Below are 24,420 nucleotides of genomic sequence, written 5' to 3'. Positions count from 1 at the left end.
CCCGCACCCCCGGGCGCTGGCGGCCGAGGAGATCCGACAGATGCTACAGGGCAAGCCGCTGGCCGACACGATGCGTCCCGACACGCTGCAGGACTACTTCGGGCAGAGCAGGGCCGTGGGCCAGGATACCCTGCTGCGCTCGCTCCTGGAGACCAACGAAATCCCCTCGCTTATCCTGTGGGGGCCGCCGGGCTGCGGCAAGGTGAGTGCAGCCTTGGCCGCAGGGCTTCCGTAGTTCACTCGGCGGTGGATGCAGCTGACGGTCGGAGAGCCGGGTGTGCTGCCCCCCGAAGAAGCCGCCTGACTCTCCTGGATAAGAGGGCCCAGGGGTGCAGACGCAGGCTGGGCTGGGGCAGTGCCTGGTCCACAGGTGGAGTCTGTGATGGGTGTGAAAAGGGTACACACCCCCAGATTCGGAAGGCAGGCTTCCCGGGTTTTCAAAAGGACAATGTCTGTGAATCCACAGTTTTACAAGATGTGGACTCTTAGATTTGATCTGCCTTTATCTTCCATCGGTCTCCCCGCCCTCTCCCCAGACGTTGATTTAGTAACCGAATTCGCAAGGCATCAGCGTGTTTCAATTGTAAAGAAACGTTTGTATATTCCGTTTGTACGTAATACGGTTTCAGCTTTGAAAAAAAAAAATCGAATTCTGTTGTGCTTCCTTCCCTTTCCACTAGTAGTTGGTTTAACAGACTGGTATTTATTTATTCTTGAGAATATGTTTCTTTAGCATTCTTATATTCGTGAGGATATATTTATTTTACTAAATATACTCACATATATTTACAAAACTAACATAAAAACTTTTTCATCTGCAAGTCATTTTCATCCGGTATTTCCGTAACTTTTCTCATAATGCCTCGTGCTCTAGAGAAGAAACATGCGTGCATTTTGGTGTCCAGTTCTGTGTCCCTTCGTGAGGACTTAGCACAAGTCCAGACGAGGGCAGTTAGGATACTGTGAGTCTAGAAAGCATGTCACTGGAAAGACACTTGAGAAAAAATGGAGGAGGTGAGCCAGAAAACAGAGAAAGCTAAGAAGTGCTAAAGTACAGGATGCTCTTTTATCCAGAATAGGGGAGAACCAGCATCAGGGAGGGAAAGGGAGAATTCAGGGGTCAAACTGGAGAGAGTTCTTGTAGCTTTGAGATTCAGGCTCCTTTGCACACCAGGCTTTTATGATTTTTCTCCTATTTTTCTTTCCAGCTTTATCTCCCACAACTTAACCACACCCACTTAAACTCCAGTTCCTGGAATGAATTGCCCTTTTTCTGCCTCGTTCGCACTCATGCCTTCCTTTTGGCCAGGGATAAACCAGATCTATCCCAAATAAGATTGTACGATGATGGTGGTCAAATTGTTGACGTCTGTCCCCATGGATTTAGTTGTTAACCCCATTTAAGGGATTGAGCAGTATCGTTCTTAGTAATTGTGAAGTCTTTACATACGATCATGAGAATGGGTAATCAGCGGTTGGTGGCCCCAGACAGCAAGAAGGTCTTTAGGCAGACAAGCGGGTGAGCTCCTCCCACCTACCAGATACCAGGCAAGAGGTTTGGGTGGTTCAGGCTGCTCAGTGAGGTGGGCTGGTCATTTGCAAGCCCAGGCATCTGTGACATCCTAGCCTGATTCCAAAAGGCAGGCTGGCGGGGATTTGGTAAAGAAGCAGCCACAGAATGGGTGCTCTACAACTTTTAGAAAACAAAGTGCCACCTTTCCATTCAGGTGCAGATTTGTCCCACTCATTAAACAGTCTTCAGTTTTTCTTTATTCTCATCCTTTAGTACTAGTAACAATGACAACATTCATGTTAATAACAGCATATACATATTTGTGGAGCGCCCAAGAAGTGCCTTACTTGGGTCGCCTTGGTTTTCTAGTAAGTGCTAATGTGACCCCAGTGCTGCCCTTCATCTCCTACCAGAGTGAACATGCAGAAGTGGCCTGCAGTCATCTCAAATGCGGGGTCGATGTCATTGGTCTCAAGGCAGATGCTCCCTCACTCTCCTTTTCTCAGCTGTGCTGAGCTTCCAGTTGTGGTTTTGTGATGAGTTCTGCACCTAGGTCCTTCAGCAGCAGTGCTGTCTTGGCTGGAGGAGGGAGAATTTTCTCTTTGGTGAGAGGTCACAGCTGTCACTCTGCTAAATCAAGACAGCTGCTCTTTACTGGGATTCCAAAGATCTTAAAGAGTCCCCCAAAAAGGAATCAAAGGTAGTTAGGGACAGAGGAGAAAAGGTCAGGATTAGCCTAAGGTTTAGCTACTTTCCTGTTTTATTTATAATGTTGGTTTTTGTTTTTTTGTTTGTAAATGTACTGTGGTATTTTTGCTTGTATCTGTGCTGCTAAGCATTCTTCAGAGTTCAAGTTGTTTGGCAAATAGTGATGCTGCTTGTAGTAGTTCCCATGGGTGCTGGTCTCTCTGTGTCTTATCAGCTTTTCAAACTCTATCTATGTCATCTTTTCTAGACCACTCTGGCTCACATCATAGCCAACAACAGCAAGAAACATAGCATAAGGTTTGTGACATTATCTGCAACAAATGCCAAGACAAATGATGTGCGAGATGTCATAAAACAAGCTCAAAATGAAAAGAGCTTTTTCAAAAGGAAAACCATCCTTTTTATTGATGAGATTCATCGGTTCAATAAATCTCAGCAGGTATATTAACTTCCTTCTACCTTTTAGTCGTTGTGAACATCAAACAGAATATAAAGTATGTGAGATCACTATACAAATGCTAGAGACTTGTTATTGTGAGCTTTGTTTACAAAGAAGCATAGGCTTGTCAACCCATCTCCTTCAAGCCTATTTCCCCATACATTACTTAGTGTTTTTTGGTCATAAGAAAATGCTTTCTCTATCTGATAAATGAAATGTTTGGTATATCCCTGAGCTATACATATCAGAAAAGCAGCTTTGAATCAGATTTTCCAGTTTTCGAAATTTTTAATCTAAATACTAGGAGTCATTGTGAACAGTAAAATAATGATTTTAAGATCATTATTTTAACGGGTTTTTAAAAATTTCTTTAACGGTATTTTTATCTTCAAAATTAATCTGTATTTTCTGTAACTCTAAGCTCTCTTCAAGGTGAGGGTTGGAAGAGCTAATGATTACTGTTTATTTAAATGGCTTTCTGAAATAAAAGGACACAAGCTGTTTTTATAAACAAAGGCGCTTTGGGATTTAAAAAAATAGACATTAAAATTTTACCAGGCTAAGATCTGGGAGCTATACTCTAAATAAAAACAAATCAAAATAAAGTTTAGGCATAACTTTTTAGTGTATTTTGTTGCAACTTTTTAATCGTACATAGAATGTTTCACAAAACTCTACTAAGCCTTTTTTGAACCTTTTTTAATAGACCCTTTTAAAGTTCTGATGGAATGTTAGCATTCTAGGTGTCATATTGGACCATTGACTCATCTTAGTATTTTTTTCCCATAAAACAGCATAATGACCAACTTTGTCAGGAGTAATACTATGATTGAGTACTTGCAGTGGAATAAGATTCTGGAAGTGTTAATGTTTTTGTGTGTTCTTTCTCGTCTGTAAATAAATAGCTGTTACATATAAGCTATGTGCCAGTTCAGCCTTGGGTAGAAGATGCTTTTCTGAGTAAAGAAATGATTTATGTTGAAACTAAGTTAGAATTCTACTTAAAGCTATTAGTCTATGTAGCAGCAAGAGATCAGGCTTAGACAGTCATTCCAGAAGATGTGTTTTAGACTTAAAAGCAAGAGTCGTACTCCCCCAAATATTGCATCCATATTCAGTGAATATAAGGCTGCTGCTATTCCTGAACTCGAGAGAGAAAAATGAGGAAAGGAAAGGAATGGATAGCCGACTTACATAGGAGTCTGCAGGTGGCTGTTGACTGGAATCACTTTTTTCTGTTTTCCTCCCATGATTAGGACACTTTCCTTCCTCACGTGGAATGTGGGACGATCACTCTGATTGGGGCAACCACTGAAAACCCTTCCTTCCAGGTCAACGCTGCTCTTCTGAGCCGCTGTCGAGTGATTGTTCTTGAGAAGCTTCCAGCAGAGGCAATGGTGACTATTTTAATGCGAGCGATCAACTCCCTGGGAATCCACGTCCTAGACTCCAGCCGTCCCACTGACCCTCTGAGCCACAGCAGCAACAGCAGCTCAGAGTAAGTTGACAGTGTGCGGCGTCCTGGGGGTGCACACCTCCCAGAGAGTCCTCTGGCAGGGGGCCAGAAAGGGCCAGGCATCAGTGAGGAGAGGGTGGGGACAGAGAAGAAATGTTGATCTGCCCGTAATGAAAATAAAAGAGGAGGGAAATGTGCGATTTATACCTAACAGAGGTATCCCTGCAAACTTTAAGATGCATTTTCTAGCCTCTGATGTGTGTTTCTATAATTCTTCAAGCTTTAACTTTGCTTTGTTGTTTTAGTTCTTGGCTGTTTGCTTTTGTGCTTAGGATTCTTTGGGAAGCCTTATTGATTACTTGAAAGGCTTTATGTCCCTCATTGATGATTTGAAAGGGTTTATGTCCCTCACTGAATAGAACAAATAAATAGATAGATATTCCCCGGACTTACCACGCAACTCTTTTGAGCATTGTAAACTTGTTTCAGTTTCTTTTTAACCTGCAGTTCAGCATTTTGTTAAAAAAAATCAAGTAAAAATTAATGTAACTTGTAACCTTAAAATTATGTAATCCTTTTTACATGCTTGAAACTCAACTTCATGAAAGTAAAGGAATGTTAACTGAAAATGACATTCGAGGCTGCCCCTATCCTTTTGGTGACCTATTTCTGCATGATGAGTACCACATGAGCTCATTAGTGCCCCGAGTGTGTATCACAGGTAATCAATCATAGGTCATCAATCTGATTTCTTGGGTCAGAGGTTTTCCTTTTTTCGTATGAGAGCATGTTCTTCAGATGGTATTTGTTCACGTGCTGGCTAAAGTGCTGCTGGGGGACATAATCTGGTCTGATGAGGGGCTATTGCCCACCTCCTCCTGCTGTGGACTCTGCAGCTGCTCCCGCCTGCCCTGAGGCCAAGTTCTGGAGCCACTTTTCTATGAGGATTAAAGTACAAGGCGTAGTTTTAGGCTCAGGGTTTAGGTTTCAACAGGCTCTCCCTATGTGTCTGGCCCCATTTGCTCCTGTCTGAGATGGAGGAAGAATTCCGCCGTGTCTCATGAAAGCCTTGCAACATTTGGCCCGTGGACCAGTGAGTAGGACAGAGGGGCCTCGTTTTGGAATCCCGTTGTGATGGGGATAGCCATGAGATGTGTGGCCACAAGCAGTGTGTGGAACCTGCTGTTATCAGCCACATGGACTCATACTGAGAAGCCCTTTATGTGGTGGGCATTTCTCAGAGCCTAAGGGGGCTGCCAGCTCCTCACATCTAGTACAGGTTTAGTATCCCAAATCTGAAATCCAAAATGCTACCAAATCTAACGCTTTTTGAGCACACCTTCATGATACTCAAAGGAAATGCTTATTGGAACACTTCAGATTTCTGGATTTTGGGTTGCTCATTTGGTAAGTGTATAATACAAATATTGTAAAATCAAAAAAATACGAAATTCAGACCACTTTTGGTCCCAGGCACTTCAGATGTGGGATACTCAACCTGTGTAGCTTTCCTATAACAGAAATCTCATTGCAGACTCATAGAACCACATGGTAAAGACAAACTGAAAGAAGAGGGGGGAAATCCTAACTTGTTTCATGTTTGTGTGTGTTCTTTGTTCTGTGTACTGGTTATTGTAATGTGTCTGCAACTTAATATTCTGCATGGAGGTACATGTCTAGGGTGATTTTTATTGATTTCATGTCATCAGTTCATGAAATAGAACATGAAATCAATAATTAAGATTGATGACATGAAGTTAATAATCATCAGTTGTTACTCAGATGCCCTCAGGTTTTTTCGCCTCTCCCTACTCACTGCCATGCAGGCATTTAAATGAAATGAGAAAGGCGGCGGCCGAGGAGCACATCCTTATGAGAATTGCTGCGTTTTATTATTAAAAATCCTCAGGTGATTTGCAGGCACATTAAAGTTTGAGAAGATCAAGTGAAATCATTAAGATTTAGTTATTGAAACTGATACAAAAATGAGCTAGAGATTCTTAATCTGCTAAAATTGCTTTTCAGAGAAAACCTCCCATATCCAGTAAATGATTTACTATTTCCACTACCACTTGCTTAGACTTGATCCCAGTTATATTTGCTGTCTTGTGTCCCCTGCTTTCCTGGGAAGACTATGAGGACAGGAGCTTGACCTTGTTCACATCACCAGCACAGTGCCTGGCGCACATTATGTGCTTGATGAATGGTTTGCAAATGAATAAATCCTGGCTTTCAATATGAGAAAAGCAGTTGAATATTTTTTGTATTATCCAGCATAAGGGATAATTACCCAGGTATCAGGAGCCTTTTTCTTTAATACTATTGCCCTTTTCATCAGCAGCAAGCAGAGTAAAATGAAAGAATATTAAGCTTAAATCCATTAATTGGCCTACTTGTTAGCAATTCTAGCAAGAAGTGAAGTTAGAAGATATAGGCCACAGAACGAACTCTTACAAGTGATTTCCACATACAAGTACCTGCCACCCCAACCGTCATGGATAATGAAGAGTGGATTATGATATCTTTTAGTTGTTTTAGGTAAAATTTTGCTTTCCAATCCCTGTTGATAGCTATATATACATCCTTGTGCACATAAATCAGATTTGGTGACACTAATCTAGTTGAAAGATAAGATTTTTAACCCCAAATACTGACTTTCTCTCTCCGGGAAGCTATTGGTGTGCATTTGTACTCTTGTGTCATGTTTTGGTGCCCTAGATAGCAACTAGAACATTTACAGAGAAGTCCCAGGCTGTTGAACTGCACGTGAGAGGAGGTGAGCAGGGCACTGGATTTGGAAACTAATCAAGCTGCCGCTTAGCCGTTCTTGATTGCACTTGAGGAATTGTGAGTTGTCACACAGTATACTCATGTAAGTGATAAATTCCCATTAAAGTGAAATAAGTGTTCCTTTTTTTAAAAGAATAGTCCCTCCTGTAGTTATGATTCAGTCAAAATCGAAGCTCCTGCATGTGCTAGGCGTTGGCTGAGGCTGAAAAGCTCGTTCCTGCGCCTTTGGAGGGAGCACAGCGTGGTGAAGGCTAGGGAAGCAGGTCCGCTTCCAGTGCCATGCTTGTACGCCAAGTACGGTGGGCATAGAGAAGCAGCATTCAGAATATGTGAAATCCAGTATTTCACCTCCTAGCTGAGGGGACGCGGAGTTGAGCTTTGAAGGATAAGCAGAGTTTAACTAGTGAAACAGAAAGCTCATTGTCTGTGCCGTAGTTGCTTTGGTTCGTATGGCTAAGCAACAATGTTCAGGTATTTTGCTCTCCAAAAAATATTGGGGTCACATGATACAAGTGAAGCCTGCTATCTGCTCTGGGTTAATTTTGGAAGCCAGGAAAAAAATGTCCATGATTCGTGATACGATGAATGAGCTTGTGCTGCTGAAAATGAAAAAGTAAACTAGCATTTCATCATCCTGCACTACTTGCTGCTTTGAAGGAGTGTAGATTCCTAGGTCATAGAATATATACATATTCAAAAACACTTCTAAAGAATCAATTCTCTGTGAACCAAATAGAGGATACAAGTCTTTGGAGATCAAGACAGTGAAATGAGAAGCCATAACTGCCCTCTGCCTAGCCAGGCTGTGTTCCAAGAGGTGGTTGGAAAACTGAAAGTGGCGTTTGTCCCTGGGTAAGGGCTGTGGCGTAACTGGCTCTGGGGCTTTTCTCTAACCATCTGGAGAGGAGAACCCCTGACAAACTGACCCCCACACGAGATGGCTATGGATTCTTTTTTCTTTTTATAAAAGTTTAAATTGTTTTAAATAATCTTTTCTGCCATTGAATAGAAAGAAAGGTAGTAGAACTCCAGAATACAAGGTCCTGGCCAGAATAAATGGTTGGTATAGAGTAGATTTCAATATTTTTATTTAAAAATGTGTTTTAAGTACAATTAATCTAGTACGTTAACACAGCTGTTTTAATGTAAGGGTGCGTTAAAATAATGCCATAAAAGCACTGGCAGCCGGAACCATGGATCTCATGGTCCTTGGGTGCATTTCCTGTGGCTGCTGTAACAATTGCCACAAACTGGCTGGCTCAGAACACAGAGCTTTATCCTCACAGTTCCGGAAGCCAGAAGACCAGAATCAAGGTATCAGCAAGGCCATGCTCTCATCCAGCATCTGATAGCTCTTGGCATTCCTTGGCTTGTGACCATGTCACTCCAATCTCTACATCCATCTTCACATGGTGGCCTTCTTCTCTGTGGCCTTACGTCTTGTCTTTTTCTGTGTTTATAAGGACATTTGTCATTGGATTTAAGGTACACTCTAAATCCAGGACGATTTCATCTTGAGACCCTTAGTTACATCTACGAAGACCCTATTTCTAAATAAAGTCACATTGACAGGTTCCAGGGATTAGGACTTACATCTTTTGGGGTCACTATTCAACCCACTACAGACCCCTATCAAGTAATGTAATTTGGAAAGGCATGTACCTCCATGGGATTAAACAGAAAGATGCCATCATCTGAAATGTACCTTCTCTCTTTGTGGAGAAAGTCAGTTTTGTTTTGCTTTGCTTTCACCCTGGTGTTATGGAAGCGGCAGCATCTGGGATTCTCCCTTGAATATGTGCAGTTCTGGAGAGGATGCTGTTGCACAGTCTGATGAGGGTGATTCTCCTCACTGTTGATACCAATAGCAGTGTTTGTCCAGTCTCATGACATGGCAGGCACTGCTCTACGCATTCCACATGTCTTAATCTCATTCAGTCCTCAATACAGCTCTGCAAAGTAGATCTCATTACCTCCCATTTACTAGATGAGGAAACTGAGGCACAAAAAGGCCAGCTTCAGTGTGATGGAACCAGTGTTTAAGGCACGTCTTTCTGCTCACTGACTTCAAGTGCTGCAGTGGGTGGGGGTGCCAGGTTTACAGAGGATGGACCCACTGCTCGGCTTTTCCATTCTGACTTTTCTCTCTTGGCACTTCTTTGTGTAAGAGCAACTCTGTATCCATTTGTAACGGATTAGGAGCAAACTCCTTCCATCTGTAAAGCAGCAGGAGAGCCCTTTAACCAAATCTGCACATCCCGCTTCCCTGGGATACATTTTAGAAACATACCTTGCCCAGCGTCTGTCCCTGGAGATTTCGGCTCAGTCTGTGCTAGGTAAGGTACGTGTGGCTGCATTTGTGTCTGGCGATTTGTATCTAACGTGATGCATTTCCCTAGTCGAGAACCTCTACACAGCAGTTATCACCCTGACCATGAAATGTTCCTTTTCCTTAGTGAAAGAGATTTGTGGGGTCTGGTTTGTAATTTAGAGAGGGAGAGTTTAACCAAGCCATGCATATTCTTTCGTTCTACCATGAAATAACAGGTACATTTTTACTTACTACACTCCTTCTCCACCTTATACGTCAAGCTATCTAAGTAGTATCCTCCAAATCCCAGTATTACCCAATGTGTGGAAAACTTCAGGATTTAGGCACCTGGAAGAAGAAAGAAGAGAGCTTCCTGTATTCTTTAAGATTAAAGCCCTTCTCCTCGGTTGCAGAAGCTAAGCTCTCTAAGTCTGCTATTATCTCTGGGTTTTGTTAACTAGAAATAGAATCTTTTCTAATGCATTTATTTTAACCAATTTTATTATGAATAGTGTTTTATTATAACATAATTGACTTCCTATCGCTTATTTCCATGTAGGATGTTACAACATTTTGGGCAGTCTATCCCCAGAATAGATTTCACCCCTTCTTATTGTATTCTACCTTTGGAAGGTTATTTTTAAATGCAGAACATTTTATAAATAATTGTAAATTCTCTAGACTGGGAACACTCTTTCAAAATAGTTTGTGCAGCAGTTACTGTTTGCTGAGGGATTTTGCCAATATCAGTACAACTATCCCTTCATCATTCTTGGCATGAGTTCTCTCATGGGCTCCCCATTCTAAGATCTCAAGGTATTTTAGTATATCTTACCTTGTTCTTCAGAACTTAGTAAATGAGAGTTCAGGATCTATTTGGTGTTTAAGTGGAACCTTTCCCTGCTCAGCCTTCTTCACAGACAGTCTCCATTTTGTAATTTTCTTGTGTGATCCTTGTGAGTGCTGTCAGCAGCTCCTGTATTACTTGGACAGAGTTGCCGACAGATTGATCTGGGCCTCGAAGTACTTCCTTTTTTTTGGACAGGGGTGAAATTTAAAATGTGGATTATGCCCAAGGGGAGGAAGAATAAGGGAGTGCCGGGAGCTCAGGTAGCTTTCGTGGCGGCAGCACCTCCATTCCCCGTGACTCCAAACCAGAAGAGTAGAGCCACTTGTGCTTTGGTCAGGAGTTTGAAAGCCAAAGGAAGACCTTATTTTCCAACCACATAAAATCCATAATCATTGCTAAAGACTTATTCACAGCATACTGTTCGTCAATCTGTGGAGCAGACTGCTAGTCGGCTTCTCTCTTCATTAATACGGCCTGCCTCCCCGTCTGTATATGAGGACTAATGGAAATGAGGCCATTTCTACTAGTAAATACCGTGGTATATAAGGCTACCCATCTTGTCATTGTCCCAAGAGCACACCATGCCCCTAAATGCATACAGAAGACAAATCGATGGAGAAGGAACACATACCAAATACTAACGTCAAGGTAGTCTAGGGGAAGGTGAATTTTCTCCCTTTGTTTTTAAATTTTAATGTAAATTTTTAAAAAGTAAATATTGACAGGTCTGAGTTGCTTGCTTTTCAAACAATTATTTAATGGTTAAGGATGTCAAACTATACAAAATATGGTCCCAATTTTTGTTTTAAAAGTTAGCTGTAAGGTTGACGGCTGCATGGGTGAGTGGGTCATAAATTCAACAATTGACACAGTAGTTTTCGTTCTCCCTTGAAATAACAGGTACGTTTTTATCTCTCGGTGCTGGAAATATGGATTCTTTTTGTTTTCTCTATACTTTCCATATAATTTATAAGAAGTAAAGGTTTCACTCTGAGATTATGATGAAACTGAAGTTAGTCTGTTTATTGTGCAAATATCGGATGCCTATCATCTATCAGGTCTGAGAATACAAAGAAAGAATAAAATGTTCCTGTCCTCGAGGTGCTCAACATGTAGTAGGGATGGAGAGATGATGAATGTAATGTAGTCAACACACAACCCAACCATGGTGCAGGATATAGGCTGGTTCAGTCTGTTGGGATCCACTGGGGCTCCTGCTTTGACTCCTTTTTCTTCCCTCAATTGTCCTAAAGGCTTTTTTTTTTTTTTTTGAGACGGAGTCTCGCTCTGTCGCCCAGGCTGGAGCACAGTGGCCGGATCTCAGCTCACTGCAAACTCCGCCTCCCGGGTTTACGCCATTCTCCTGCCTCAGCCTCCCGAGTAGCTGGGACTACAGGCGCCCGCCACCGCGCCCAGCTAGGTTTTTTGTTTTTTTTGTTTTTTTTTTTTTTTTTAGTAGAGACGGGGTTTCACCGTGTTAGCCAGGATGGTCTCGATCTCCTGACCTCGTGATCCGCCCGTCTCAGCCTCCCAAAGTGCTGGGATTACAGGCTTGAGCCACCATGCCCGGCTTTTTGTTGCTAGGCAGCTTTTCAAGGAGAGAGAATCCATTGCTTTGACTAGTTCTGAGGCAGAAATGAGATGCCCAAGCAGTTTCTGTTCTCCCTACCTGTCTTCCCACACAGGTTGAGTGCAGTAAGGGGCCGAGAGTGCACCCTTCCCTCTCAGGCATGTCACGTGTCACGTCCTGCCACACCCCTCTGATACTGGTCCTTCCCCATACATTTTCTTTAGTATATGTTCTGTCCGTCATTATCTTCTAAATCATCTTCCAGAAGACTTGCTAACTAATTTCTGGTTGAGAAGTGATCCACAGGCTTTATAGAGTGCGGTGTTCTGGTGAGGTCTGCTGAGAGAATGCTACCATCAGGAGAGAGGAAGATGGGTCTCCAGGCTGCACCGGTGGGTGGGGCCCAGGCAATTGGCATGAGTAAGGAGAGAGTCCTTTGTTGTAAAGCTGGTGCTGGCCAGGTGTCTTAGGTGTGGTGAGAGACCCACAAGGAATAACTGGAAATCAACTTCGGTACATGTGGGGGTGAGACGAGGCATCTTTAAGACCTTAGGAACAAATCCTGCCATGAATGAGATGCAGATTGGTGTTATTTGGGTTACTCAGTGAGCAGAGTAGTGTCAGTGAGTGGGTGTATGGTGAGGGGTTCTGCATTGATCCAGCAGACAAGCTGGGTCCCCTTTGGAAACCGCCACCCCCTCCCCGGTCCAGCCCCCATTGGTGCCTGTACGTTGTTTTCCAGGTGGCTGATTCAGACAGTCCTAATGGACTTATTTACTGTAGATGTTCTCAGCTGAATGTTGATAATGACATGGTGAACTGTAACTGAAAAATTATTTTGTTGCTTCACAAATGTGCAGCTAGCAGCTCAGCCAGGAATAATATAAGACCCCAGTAAGTCATGAAATGTGTTAGATATCTTACTTAACTCGACTAGGAAGAGAAAATTTTACTGAATCGGCCTTCTGATCATAGTTAGATCTTATTTGTGAAGGTCCAAATTTAGAAATGTGACTGTTAGTTTTAGTCCCGATGTTCGGAGAGAGGTGAGGTGGCTTACCCAGGGTCTCACGGCTATGTACCAGCAGTCTTCTTGTCGCTTCCCAGGCTAATGACCTCTCTGCTACCCTGTGTGGATTTTGCATGATTAGTGCCCACTATGAGATGACCCACTGCAGCCTCCATAATGCCCCAGGCCAAGATTCCTGAGACCTGCTTCTAGGACCTGCTGTGCCCAGAGTAACTAGGGACCCAATTTGTTGTTTTTAAAATGAAGGAATTGAACTGCATGATCTGGAGCCCTTCAGAGCTAGTATTCAGATGTAATGCTGTCTCCCCTGTGCGGAAAGTGGTCTAAGCACGCCTGTCTCATCGGGATGTAGGCCGCATTTGGAACGTGTTTTCCATACACTGTAATGAGGTGCTAGCATTTCTAATAAAGTTTTCACTGTTCTGTAGGGTAGAACCAGAGAGACCACCTGTCAACAGTGACTTTCCAGGCCAGTCAGTGTCTGTTTCACACAAACGTAGATGTGTGAACCTATGCAGTGAGATACCCTCGACACTCATAAGATACAGGGCGATAACCCGGTGACTTAGGAGACCCGGCCAGTTCGTAGTCTTGGTGATGCTTAAGCACGTTGACAAAGGTGAGAATAAGAGGCAAATGCCTTGAACTCTGCAGTGTCCTTGCCGAGAAGTATGAGTTTCTAAGACATGTGCAGAATAAGAAGTACGCAGCCTGAGTGGGACAGTAACTAACCCTGGTTGTGTTTCAGGCCGGCCATGTTCATAGAGGATAAAGCAGTAGACACCCTGGCTTACCTCAGTGACGGTGACGCCCGAGCTGGGTTGAACGGACTGCAGCTGGCGGTGCTGGCTAGGTTAAGCTCTAGGAAGATGTTCTGTAAGAAGAGTGGGCAATCCTATTCTCCCAGTAGAGTTCTGATCACAGAGAATGACGTGAAGGAGGGCCTACAGCGATCCCACATTTTATATGACCGGGCAGGTAAGTAATTGACCTGTGGACAGAGTGAAACTGTATGGAAAGAAGTGTGTGCACACGTTCTCATTTCCGGAAGCCTGACTTTCAGCTGGGTCCAAAGCATTCCAGTGATTCTCAGGTGGATCTCCATGTTGGTATTAAGCCTTCCACACAGGGCTGACCTTTCCAAAGAGAGGCATGAAGCAGAGGCTGCCCTGTTGAGAATCTAGAGGAGTTTTGGGGTTGGAAATGGCAGGCTGCACATTCACCTTAGAAGATAGTTGGCTCTTCCCCACCGTGCAGAATACAATCACCTTTGAAAGCCTGTGTCTTCACTTGACAGTGAATATGTTTTGTGATCATTTACAATGGCAGTAAATAAAAAGAGGGCTTTTGCCGTAATGACTTACTAGTTTGAATTGAGAATTAAAATGCTTTATTGCTGGAGTCTATACTAAAAAATAAATTGTCATGGATCTTGAAGTTTTTATTTTATGTAGTAGCTTTTTGAAAAATTTAATTTTGCTTTGTGCACTTAATCTGTTTGTGTAGCACTGCATTTACAGATAGCAGATTTGATACCAGCTCTTATTAAATCTGTGACCTGCCAATATTAAATGTCATTAGCACAGCACGTTTGCATCTTTTCATAAAAGAAGTGGGAGGTGAAGATAACATACTGTAGATGAGCAAACTTCTGCTGCTTGAGCATTTGTGGGACTTTGGATGGAGTCATATTGCAGTAACTGTGGAATATAATTTCCAAATTTTTAAAAGCTCTGCCAGAAAAGGAAGCTGATAATTGAATGTTCCAGATCTCACGTAGGCTGTGCCACGTGACAATGGAGAGTCCTTACTGGTTAGAGAAGGGGTGGAGGGGCTTAAGAATGACTTTGGTTCCAGGCACTGCCTCTTTGTGGGTGAGCACACCCACTGCATGACCTTGAGGGGCTGACCAAAGCTCTTTGGCTTTAGCGTGCCTCAGCTGATGGCAGCTTCGGGGTGTTCATTAGTGCTAAAGACACACTGGCAAGTTGAACAAGCAGTCCTGTCTACATTGTGACGTGAATGTGCCCTCAGCGGGGCCTTCTCAGATGGCTGGCTCTCCCTTGTGCTCTGGAGCGTGATGTGAATGCTTGCAAAGTCTGAAAAGCAACACGTTCTAGGTGTAGAGCCCCGCTTAACTTTTGGCCAAATAGAAAAATTGTAGATATGAACCAGAAAAAAGGTTTTAAGACATTAAAAAATCTCAACATGCCAGGATCTCCATGGTTTCTCAGGTGCAGCAGCAGCCGTCTCTCGCCCTTGTTGTAGATGTCCCAAAGGATTTGCCTTGTTTTGATTGGAACGACTAGGACTGTTCTTTGACATTTTATCAGACTGTCAGTTGAGATCTGTGTAACATGGCATTCACTAACACTCAGCCATCGAATATTTTATAGGTGTATTCATTTTTGAAATTCTCAAAATAACTTTATGGAGATAGCTATTAATATTACCCCCATTTTAAGATAACAAACCTTGCCTGCGTTCACAAAGCAAGCAGTGAAACTGACCCTTAAATCCAGGTCTGACTGGTTCCCGAGACTGTCCTTCCCCCCATCCGCGTTTGCCTCCACACCAGCCTTGCCATGCTGTTACTGATCTCCCCCATTACCTCAGGCTCCTGAGAGGGCTCACCCCTCCACACACGTACACACAGGGCGGATCTTGGAGGGGTTCAGTCCTAGGAATCCCACTGCTTGAGCCCCACATTGCAGAGCTCTGCACAGTGGGGATCACCTTGTCTATAGCCTGGAGCTGGGGGGCGGTGGAGGCTGCCTAGTGCCACAGCCTTAAGAACCCCACATCCCACACATCTTCCTAGTGTGAGCCCACACACCCCACCCCAGTGCAACGTCTGCCCCGCAGTGGATCCGCAGGCCTGTAAATACCATTCGGATCCTGAAGAAAGCTGCTTTTACAGCCTTTGCTCTATAAATAGGGATGGTGGAAGCATTGCCCTGGAAACCTGTTAGCTTATACTCTTGGGCCTTTTTATAACTTGAGTGAGACAAAGACCCGCCCCCGGAGTTGTTATTTTTTTATACGTCACCTGGTACATAGTTACCCGCTCGTAGGATCCCGTGATGTTTCTGCATCAGGGTGAAGAAATTTCTACATGAGAGCAAACTCTTTGCCATGCATTGACATCAGGGCTCTGTATAAATTGGTAAATTTTAGGTTATAAAACAGTATATAATAAAAGCAAACACGGAAGGTAGCATAGAATAATACTAGTATCTATCACTGTTGCAAAAGAATCTTTCTACAGTGCCTGCTCTGTGCCAGGTGTGTGTTATTTAATACAGCCCTATGAGGTAAGTGGTCTTGTTGTTCCCATTTTACAGATGAGAAACCTGAGGCACAGTGAGAATCAGGAACTTGCCCATGGCTCATGAGCTTGGGGGTCCAGCCCAGGCTGCCTGGTCCCGGAGGCTGTGCTCTTGCCCGTTCTATTGGTGGTGCTGCCCCTGACATTGACAGAGCGGGAAAAGATGACTCACCTGTGTAGGGGGAGTTTAAATTTGACATAAAGTGGCCTGGGTCATTTCTTCCAGCCCCCGTGTTTGTCAGTTTAGCCAGGCCTGTTATCTGCTACCCTCTTTCCTGCCTTCCTCCACCCTGCAGAGGAGCAGAGCATAGCCAGAGTGCTTGGGCCAGCAGGATGAGGGAGTGGGCCAGAACCGTGCAGATTTCATCCAGGACACCCTCTCTGCCAGTGTCCATAGCACTCTGACTGCACCAGGAGCCCTGCACAGGAGATACTCAGTTCGTCCTCAGAAATCCAGTAGCTGGACTGACCCGTCCATCTGCCCTGGTTCTCAGAAACCAGAATCACTTGGGCTGAACCGTAGGTCCCGCAGGTCTTTCCCCTGTGGGAGGCCAGCATCTTCTGCTTGCTCTCTCCTCCACCTGAAGACCAGCTGTCATCTTACCAGCGAGCGCAGCTGCCAGGATTTGTGACTGGCGCCAGTCGTGTTGTGGACATGGGCTTATGCTGAGCACAGACCAGGTGCTCCTCTGGGAGGAGTGAGACTCACAGGAACACCATCCTGTGCTTTCTCCTGAGGAGGGTGCCCCCTCCTTGAACTTACCTAAGGGATGATGGCCAGAGAATAGTGAAATGTGTGCAGGTGCCAATGCTTAGTTCCTGAGAACTGTTTAGCTGTCATTTTTTGCCCTTAAATATGCCTTTTTCTAAAGCACATTTCACTGATTTCGTGTGAATCTAGGGTGAAAACGGGATAAGACCAGGCGGTGAGAGAGTGCCTTCCATACTTTCAGGGCGGGAGCTGGCAGTCCATGTGTCGATCCCTCTGGGACCCTGCCACACAGGTGTCCCCACAGCAAGGCTGGCAGAAGGAGGTTTAAATGACCACAGGCTTTGGATATCAGAAAGGCAGCTGGAAATGACATGACACTGAGGAACAGATGGGCTATAACAGCTGCCCTTGCCACTTGGCTCTACATCCTCCTGGCTCCGACCAGGCCCACCGTTGATTTTCCTCCGGTACATGGTAGGCCACAGGATGGAGCCAGAACATGAGACTTGCCCTCCCTCCACTCTTGTCTCTGGCAGATCCACCGGCTGGGAGGACCACCTTTCCAAGTGAACGTCCCCTCCCCCTGCCTCTGTGCCTCTGCGTGCACTCCATGTGGACAGCCACAGGTTTCTGCTGCAGCGGCCTCTTCCCCTGAATAGGCCCGGGTTACTGAACAGGCTCCCCGGCGCCACAGAGAACAGCGCTGGGGCATGTCCTGGGATTAAGCCGGAGCAGCCAGTCCACCCCACTCAGAGCACAGTTAAGGCGCTGCCCAAACCTCTCCTCGGCTTTCTCAGGGCCTTTATTAGCTCAGCTTCCTGGAAGTCAGCCAGCGGGGGTGAAGATGGCTTGGGTGTCCCTCCTGTGAGCGCTGTGTGAGTGGTGCTTTCTGTGATGTCAGGTGAGGAGCATTACAACTGCATCTCCGCCCTGCACAAGTCCATGCGGGGCTCAGACCAGAACGCTTCCCTCTACTGGCTGGCTCGCATGCTTGAGGGAGGAGAGGACCCGCTCTACGTGGCGCGGAGGCTTGTCAGGTTTGCCAGCGAGGACATAGGTGAGTGTGATGAGAGGGTCCCAGAGCCCTGTGTCCATGAGGGTGGGGAAATGGCTAACAGTTACATCGTGGCGTTTTTTTGGCTGGGCGGGGTGGGTAGGGGCGGGAAGAATGTCTCAGGGCTATGTGAGACTGGCAGGAGAAGACTGGCAGAGATAAGACTTTATGCCTGAGCTCAGTCGTTTATTTCTTGGTGTATGTGCTTTTGAATGTTTGTGTTTATAAAGTCACCATTTTCTGTTTCCTGTTTGGGAATGTTTTTACTAACATGAGTGGCTATTCAGAGTATTGCAATAAGATGAGCTGCTTTTAAATTTGCTTTGAAGTCAGGTGTTCAAGGTTTTCTTTGGGCAGCTCCCGAGGTAGAAATGGAAGACTCGCCGGGTGCGGTGGCTCAAGCCTGTAATCCCAGCACTTTGGGAGGCTGAGACGGGTGGATCACAAGGTCAGGAGATCGAGACCATCCTGGCGAACATGGTGAAACCCCGTCTCTACTAAAAAATACAAAAAAACTAGCCGGGCGAGGTGGCGGGCGCCTGTCGTCCCAGCTACTCGGGAGGCTGAGGCAGGAGAATGGCGTAAACCCGGGAGGCGGAGCTTGCAGCGAGCTGAGATCCGGCCACTGCACTCCAGCCCGGGCGACAGAGCGAGACTCCGTCTCAAAAAAAAAAAAAAAGAAAGAAATGGAAGACTCTAGACACTGTGTGAAGAAGATCAGGAAAGTCTCCTCTTCTTTGGTCTTAGGGGATGTTTTGTTTTTAGTGTTTCCATCCCGGCGAATGTCTCCATAGCCTTCACTTCTTGTGTTTGTTGTACAGAGACTCATGTTTTTCTAGACGTAGAGTTTTTATCCACACGGAAACAGTTCTTAACACCGCACAGTAACCACTCACTAAACATTTCTTGCATAAGTTCATGTGATCAGAGACTAGAGGTAAGTCAGTCCGTTTTGCTACATGGGATTGTTTCGGTCACCGAGTGTACAAGCAGTGGTGGTCTGTGGTCGCCTGCACATAGGCCGGGAGGACTGTGTGTCATGACTGAAGCTCTCCTTTGTCTCCGTGTGTGGCAGGTCTGGCAGACCCGTCTGCGTTGACACAAGCAGTTGCTGCCTACCAAGGCTGTCACTTCATAGGCATGCCCGAATGTGAGGTAAAGTAATCAGCTCGGTTCTTGCAAATCACTTCTTTTCTCTCTTGTGCTCTGTCCCTTTGTAGATTTGAATAAATGTCCCTCCTTCACCATTGATGTATTGGGCCCCTGAATATGCTGCTTGGCTTTTGAATTCCAGTTGTAGACTCTTAGACTCCTAGAGAGGGAAGCCTTCTGTGTCAACGAGGTCATGTTTCACACTGTCCTCAGGATTCCGGGGTTCAGAGCACACGCTCCACATTTTCCAGGGAGCGGAGATGTTAAAGGAGCTGAACGGGAAGCCTCTGCAAGTTCGTCCCCAGAGCAGCTTCATATTCATCTCTTTTATACATTGGAGGCTTAAGAAAAGTTTAATTTAGTGAAAAGTCCTTCGTTTACAAAAGAAGAAATGAAAACCACTCCCCTGGTTTGCCTCTCACCTCGTGGGAGTTTCTTCTCTCTGTGATGGGTGGTTGTCCAGACTGTAGGCACAAAAGGGGCTAATGAAGGCACGTGGGGATCTTCTCAGAACTACCTAGGGCTGTGTCAGGAGGGCTCTGCAGAACGGAAGCTCGGCATCTTGCTAGTAAACTGTCCTCTGTGTCATTAGGTGCTTCTGGCCCAGTGTGTGGTCTACTTTGCCAGAGCCCCAAAGTCCATTGAGGTGTACAGCGCCTACAACAACGTCAAAGCCTGCCTGCGGAACCACCAGGGGCCCCTGCCCCCCGTGCCCCTGCACCTGAGGAACGCGCCCACGAGGCTGATGAAGGATCTGGGCTATGGCAAAGGCTACAAGTACAACCCCATGTACAGCGAGCCTGTGGATCAGGAGTACCTGCCTGAAGAGTTGAGGGGAGTCGATTTCTTCAAGCAGAGGAGGTGCTGACTCCTCAGGCCATGACAGCAGAAGGATGTTGCTTTTTTTAAGAGAGGGCCAGAAAGAAAGAAACTGGATTGCAAAGTTGGTTGCCTGGTGGAAGTTAGAACAGACCAACATTTCGTGCCAGAAATTTAAGAGTCTCATAGGTGGAGGCGCAGTTATTTCAACTAAATGTGTAACTTTGAAATTGTGTTCGTTTGCACTTGGTGCAGCGGTTATGCTTATGAAAATACCTGGCAGCTTTGTGCAATGAATTAATGTTATAAGGAATTATCTATTTTGTCATAGTATTTAAGTCATAATGTCATTTCAGAATTCAGTTCTGTAGGATTTTTTTTCTTTAAAAAATGTATATTCTGGGTAGTTTTAATTGGTAAAAAAAAAATGTAATTGTGATTTAATACTGCATAGTGTTTTGGGTATTTTTTTTATATGCAAAGGTCTTATGAGCCAATAAAACTATTTCAAAGTACTCTTGGATTCTGTCACGGTTTTCCTGCCTGGACGCTGGGTACCGGCACTGTCACCATTGCACTTGGTGGGTGGACACTGGGAAGGAGAAGTCACCCTAGGTGGGAAGAGCGAGGAGCTTGGTTGAGAAGTCGGCGTTATCTTGTTGAAAGTTAACTCTGATTTCTTTAAAGGAATACATAAAAGAATTCTTCTTTAAATGGCTTGTGGAAGACTCCAGTAGTCCCATGCCCATTCCTCCCCACTTGCCCTGGTTTCTTCTTGCAGCTCCGTATTTCTAAACAGTCATTTTTCTTTTACTTCTTGTGTGTCCTGAACACAAAATACGCCACTCCCCGCTCAGCTGAGCGTTACTTGTCCCTACTGCTACTTCCTCTCCCTCTCCTTAGTCGCATGTTGTGCATATTCCCACAAGGGTGGCCCCTTCAGGTACTCAGTTCTCCTCCCGCCGTTGTGCGGTCCCTCCGGGGGTCCTCCTGCCATGTCTGGAAGGCTGCCGGCTGTTGGCCTGAGACGTCCTCTGCCTTTATTCTGAGTGAGATTCCCATTTTCTGGTTGCTCCATCCTGCCTTTTTGGTTTATTCCACTCTTTCAGTGCCACCCATCCTCTAGTAGTTTTATCAGGCTGGAGGGACTGTACATGGCAGAGGCTTGGTCCCCACTGGCTTCCCTCTTTCTGTCTGGAGTGGTTGCACCGTAGTGTGCAGTTGCCAACCCCAGAATCTCCCTTCGTCATCACCCCAGAGCTTTCCTTTCCTTCTCCCTGCAGCCCATCTGATGACAGGACTGACTGCACTTTCTGGCACAGGTGGCCTGTACCCTCTAGTAGCTTTATGGAGCAGGGATATGTGGAGGAAAAATCTTTTTAGACCTCGAGAGACTCAAAATGCTTTTATTCTACCTTCAGACATGTCTGAGGTTTGGCTAGGAATAAATTGCAGGTAAGAAATTACCATTGTTTTACACTTACCACATTGCTGTCAAGTTTGAAGGCATCCTGATGTGTGTGGTCTTTTGTTTGTAACCTCTATCAACTTGTAGACGCTTCTGTGTTTGCTCCCTGTGTTTTAAAAGTGCACTGGGCACTTGGTGGGCCTTTCAACCTGGAAATTCCTGTCTTTCAGTTCTCGGGAAGTTTCTTTTTTTATTCAATAAATTTATTTGTTTATGAAAGACCAACTCTTGCGCTTTTGCCCACGCTGGAGTGCAGTAACGCGATCTCGGCTCACTGCAACCTCCACCTCCCAGGTTCAAGCGATTCTCCTGCCTCAGCCTCCCAAGTAGTTGGGGTTACAGGCGCCTAACACCACCCAAGGCTAATTTTTGTATTTTTAGTAGAGACAGGGTTTTGCCATGTTGGTCAGGCTGGTCTCAAACTCCTGACCTCAGGTGATCCACCCACCTCAGCCTCCCAAAGTGCTGGAATTACAAGTGTGAGCCACCGTGCCCGGCCTCAATAAATATGGAGTGCCTGTTTTATGCAAAGCATTCTTGTTGACGTTGGAAACACATCAGTGATTAGAAGAGACCAAAAATTCTGTGTTCTTGAAGCCTATGGTATGAAAAATATTATTTTAATATGCCAAGTAGTGATAAGTGCTAGGCTAAGGAGAAAATGAATGAAAGATTGGATATGGAAAGGGTAGGGAGGTATGGGTGCAGTTTTAGTAGAGTGGCCAAGGTAGATCTCACCAAAGAAAGTGGTTGAGTCAGGACTTCAAGGAAGTGAATGTGACTTTCAGACGCCCGGGAAAAGATCATTCCAGGCAGAGAGAAAAGCAAGTGCAAAGGCCCTGGGGGAGGGAGCACGGCTGGTGGGTTCAGTGTCCAGTAAGGAGCCCAGTCTAGCCGGCGGGGAGGAAACAGTGGTAGAAGCTGAGGCCGAGGATCATGGAGCTTCAGATTAGGTGGGACCTTTTAGGTCATGGTAAGGACTTTGGCTTTTACTCAGGGTTTCCCCCAAAGGAGTGTCATGATGAGACTTTGATGTTGTAGGGATCCCTCGCCACAGTGTTGAGACTAGACGGTAGGGTCAGGCTCATCTTTTCGGTCAGGTAGGTCAAGCCGTGGCTCCCTGCGTTCTGAGTGCCAGGTAGGGAAAGAGGAAAGTCGTCATACATCAATCAGTATGTGCCTATCACTTTGATCTTCTGACTGAAATGGTACCCAAGCCCCTGGCTCTGTCTGGGGCCCTCATGGCCCGGAGTAAGAGAGGGTGTCGGGGGACCCATCTTCCTTTTCCCTACCTGCTGCCCCTTCCAAGCCTCTGAGACGTTTGCCACGTTGATGCCTCACTCGACTTGCCAGGTCAGTTGTCATTTGCCCGTCACGTTTCCACCTCCAGCATCATGTTGCCATTATTTCCCTTGTTCTCCTCACTTTTAAGGATTGATGGCTTTTAAGGATTCCTTTATTGTAGTTTTGGTGGAGGCTTAGGAGGAAATGAAATTACACATGGGTCCAATCCGTTATCTTTACTAGTATTTCATTAAGAAATTTATAGCCCAGTTTTTTCTTAATTTTGATTTTTTTTTGGAGATGGAGTCTTGTGCTCTTTTTTCCAGGCTGGAGTGCAATGGCGTGATCTCGGCTCACTGCAACCACTGCCTCCCAGATTCACGCCATTCTCCTGCCTCAGCCTCCTGAGTAGCTGGGACTACAGGCACACACCACCATGCCTGGCTGATTTTTTTGTATTTTAGTAAAGACAAGGTTTTACCGTCTGGCCCAGGCTGGTCTCGAACTCCTGACCTCAGGCATTCCGCCTGCCTCGGCCTCCCAAAGTGCTAGGATTATAGGCGCGAGCCACCATGCCTGGCCAATTTTGATTCTTTAAAAATAACATTTTTATAGGCCAATCGTGGTGGCTCACGCCTGTAATCCCAGCACTTTGGGAGGTCAAGGCGGGTGGATCATGAGGTCAGGAGATGAAGACCATCCTGGCTAACATGGTGAAACCCCATCTCCACTAAAAATACAAAAAATTAGCCAGGTGTGGTGGCGGGCACCTGTAGTCCCAGCTACTCAGGAGGCTGAGGCAGGAGAATGGAGTGAACCTGGGAGGCGGAACTTGCAGTGAGCCGAGATTGTGCCACTGCACTCCAGCCTGGGCGACAGAGCGAGACTCTGGCCCAAAAAAAACAAGAAAACACATTTTTGTTGGGGGATGGAGTTACTTCCAGATAAGAAGTGTGCTTGTGATGTAACCAGAGGGGACATTAACTCCTAAACAAGCTTTTCAATCATGACTCGCTCCTGCCAGTTTCCTGAGGGACGGATCCCAGTGGTGGTCAAGGCACAGGTGTGAATGTATGCCAGGAAAATATATGAGCATCATAACTCAAGCCAACAAATAAATGATGAGAGCTCTTTGAGATCCATCATCCTATTAGACATGCGGCCCTGAACACACAGTATGTAACACGGACACGGGGCCTGTTCTGGAGCATGTGGTGCTGGGGAGAGCCTGCAGCACACTTCTTGCTATATCCAGCAGCGGGGCACTGAGCAGCCAACTTTCTGTAATTGTAAAATCAAGCTTGAAAGTTTGGAAATGCTTGTCTTTTGGTTTCAAGGAATCTTATTATGTGAAAGCAGATTTTTAACGTTTTGTAAAGCAGATATTCCCTGCCTGTATACTGCACATACCACAGTGAGCACGATTGTGAAAGTACACCATAGCTGAACCCTGGAAAAAACTAATGCAGTGAGCCAGAGTTTCCGGTGAGGGAGGCACATCTCTTGCCTGTTTACGGTAGAATTCAACAATTGGGGGCAGCCCTTCCATATGATACCATTTAAATATCACAAGTTATGGGCCAGGTGCGGTGTCACACGCATGTAATCCCAACACTTTGGGAGGCTGAGGCGGGCAGGTCACTTAAGGTCAGGAGTTTGAGACCAGCCTGGGCGACATGGTGAAACCCCATCTCTGTATAAAAATTGGCTAGGCGTGGTGGCGCACACCTGTAATCTCAGCTACTCAGGAGCCTGAGGCAGAAGAATCGCTTGAACCTGGGAGGTGGAGGTTGCAGTGAGCCGAGATTATGCCACTGCACTCCAGGCTAGGTGACAGAGTGAGACACTCTATCTTAAAAGATAAACTAGGAATTAGTATTAACCATCTGGTAACTTCTTTTGTGGATTTCTGGAAGCCATTGGGGTGGGGTGGGGT

At 45.5% G+C, this 24,420-nt stretch overlaps 1 protein-coding gene across 1 annotated transcript in view; it reads left to right on the top strand.

The window, feature by feature from the left end:
* WRNIP1 (Werner helicase interacting protein 1) overlaps positions 1-20,247 on the top strand; it is a 21,983-nt gene extending 1,736 nt beyond the window's left edge. Inside the window, exons 2-8 of the mRNA XM_011935468.1 lie at positions 3-202; positions 2,469-2,660; positions 3,917-4,158; positions 13,416-13,645; positions 17,609-17,764; positions 18,837-18,916; positions 19,506-20,247. Of these exons, the coding sequence (XP_011790858.1) occupies positions 41-202; positions 2,469-2,660; positions 3,917-4,158; positions 13,416-13,645; positions 17,609-17,764; positions 18,837-18,916; positions 19,506-19,781 (1,338 nt within the window). The 5' untranslated portion in view covers positions 3-40 and the 3' untranslated portion in view covers positions 19,782-20,247. The remainder of the gene's footprint in view (positions 1-2; positions 203-2,468; positions 2,661-3,916; positions 4,159-13,415; positions 13,646-17,608; positions 17,765-18,836; positions 18,917-19,505) is intronic.
* The last annotated feature ends 4,173 nt before the right edge of the window (positions 20,248-24,420 follow it).

This window comes from Colobus angolensis, unplaced genomic scaffold (assembly GCF_000951035.1).
Source record: "Colobus angolensis palliatus isolate OR3802 unplaced genomic scaffold, Cang.pa_1.0 Scaffold144, whole genome shotgun sequence".
NCBI lineage: Eukaryota > Metazoa > Chordata > Mammalia > Primates > Cercopithecidae > Colobus > Colobus angolensis.
Note: the sequence above shows the minus strand (reverse complement) of the source record. Positions and strands in the feature narration are given on the sequence as shown.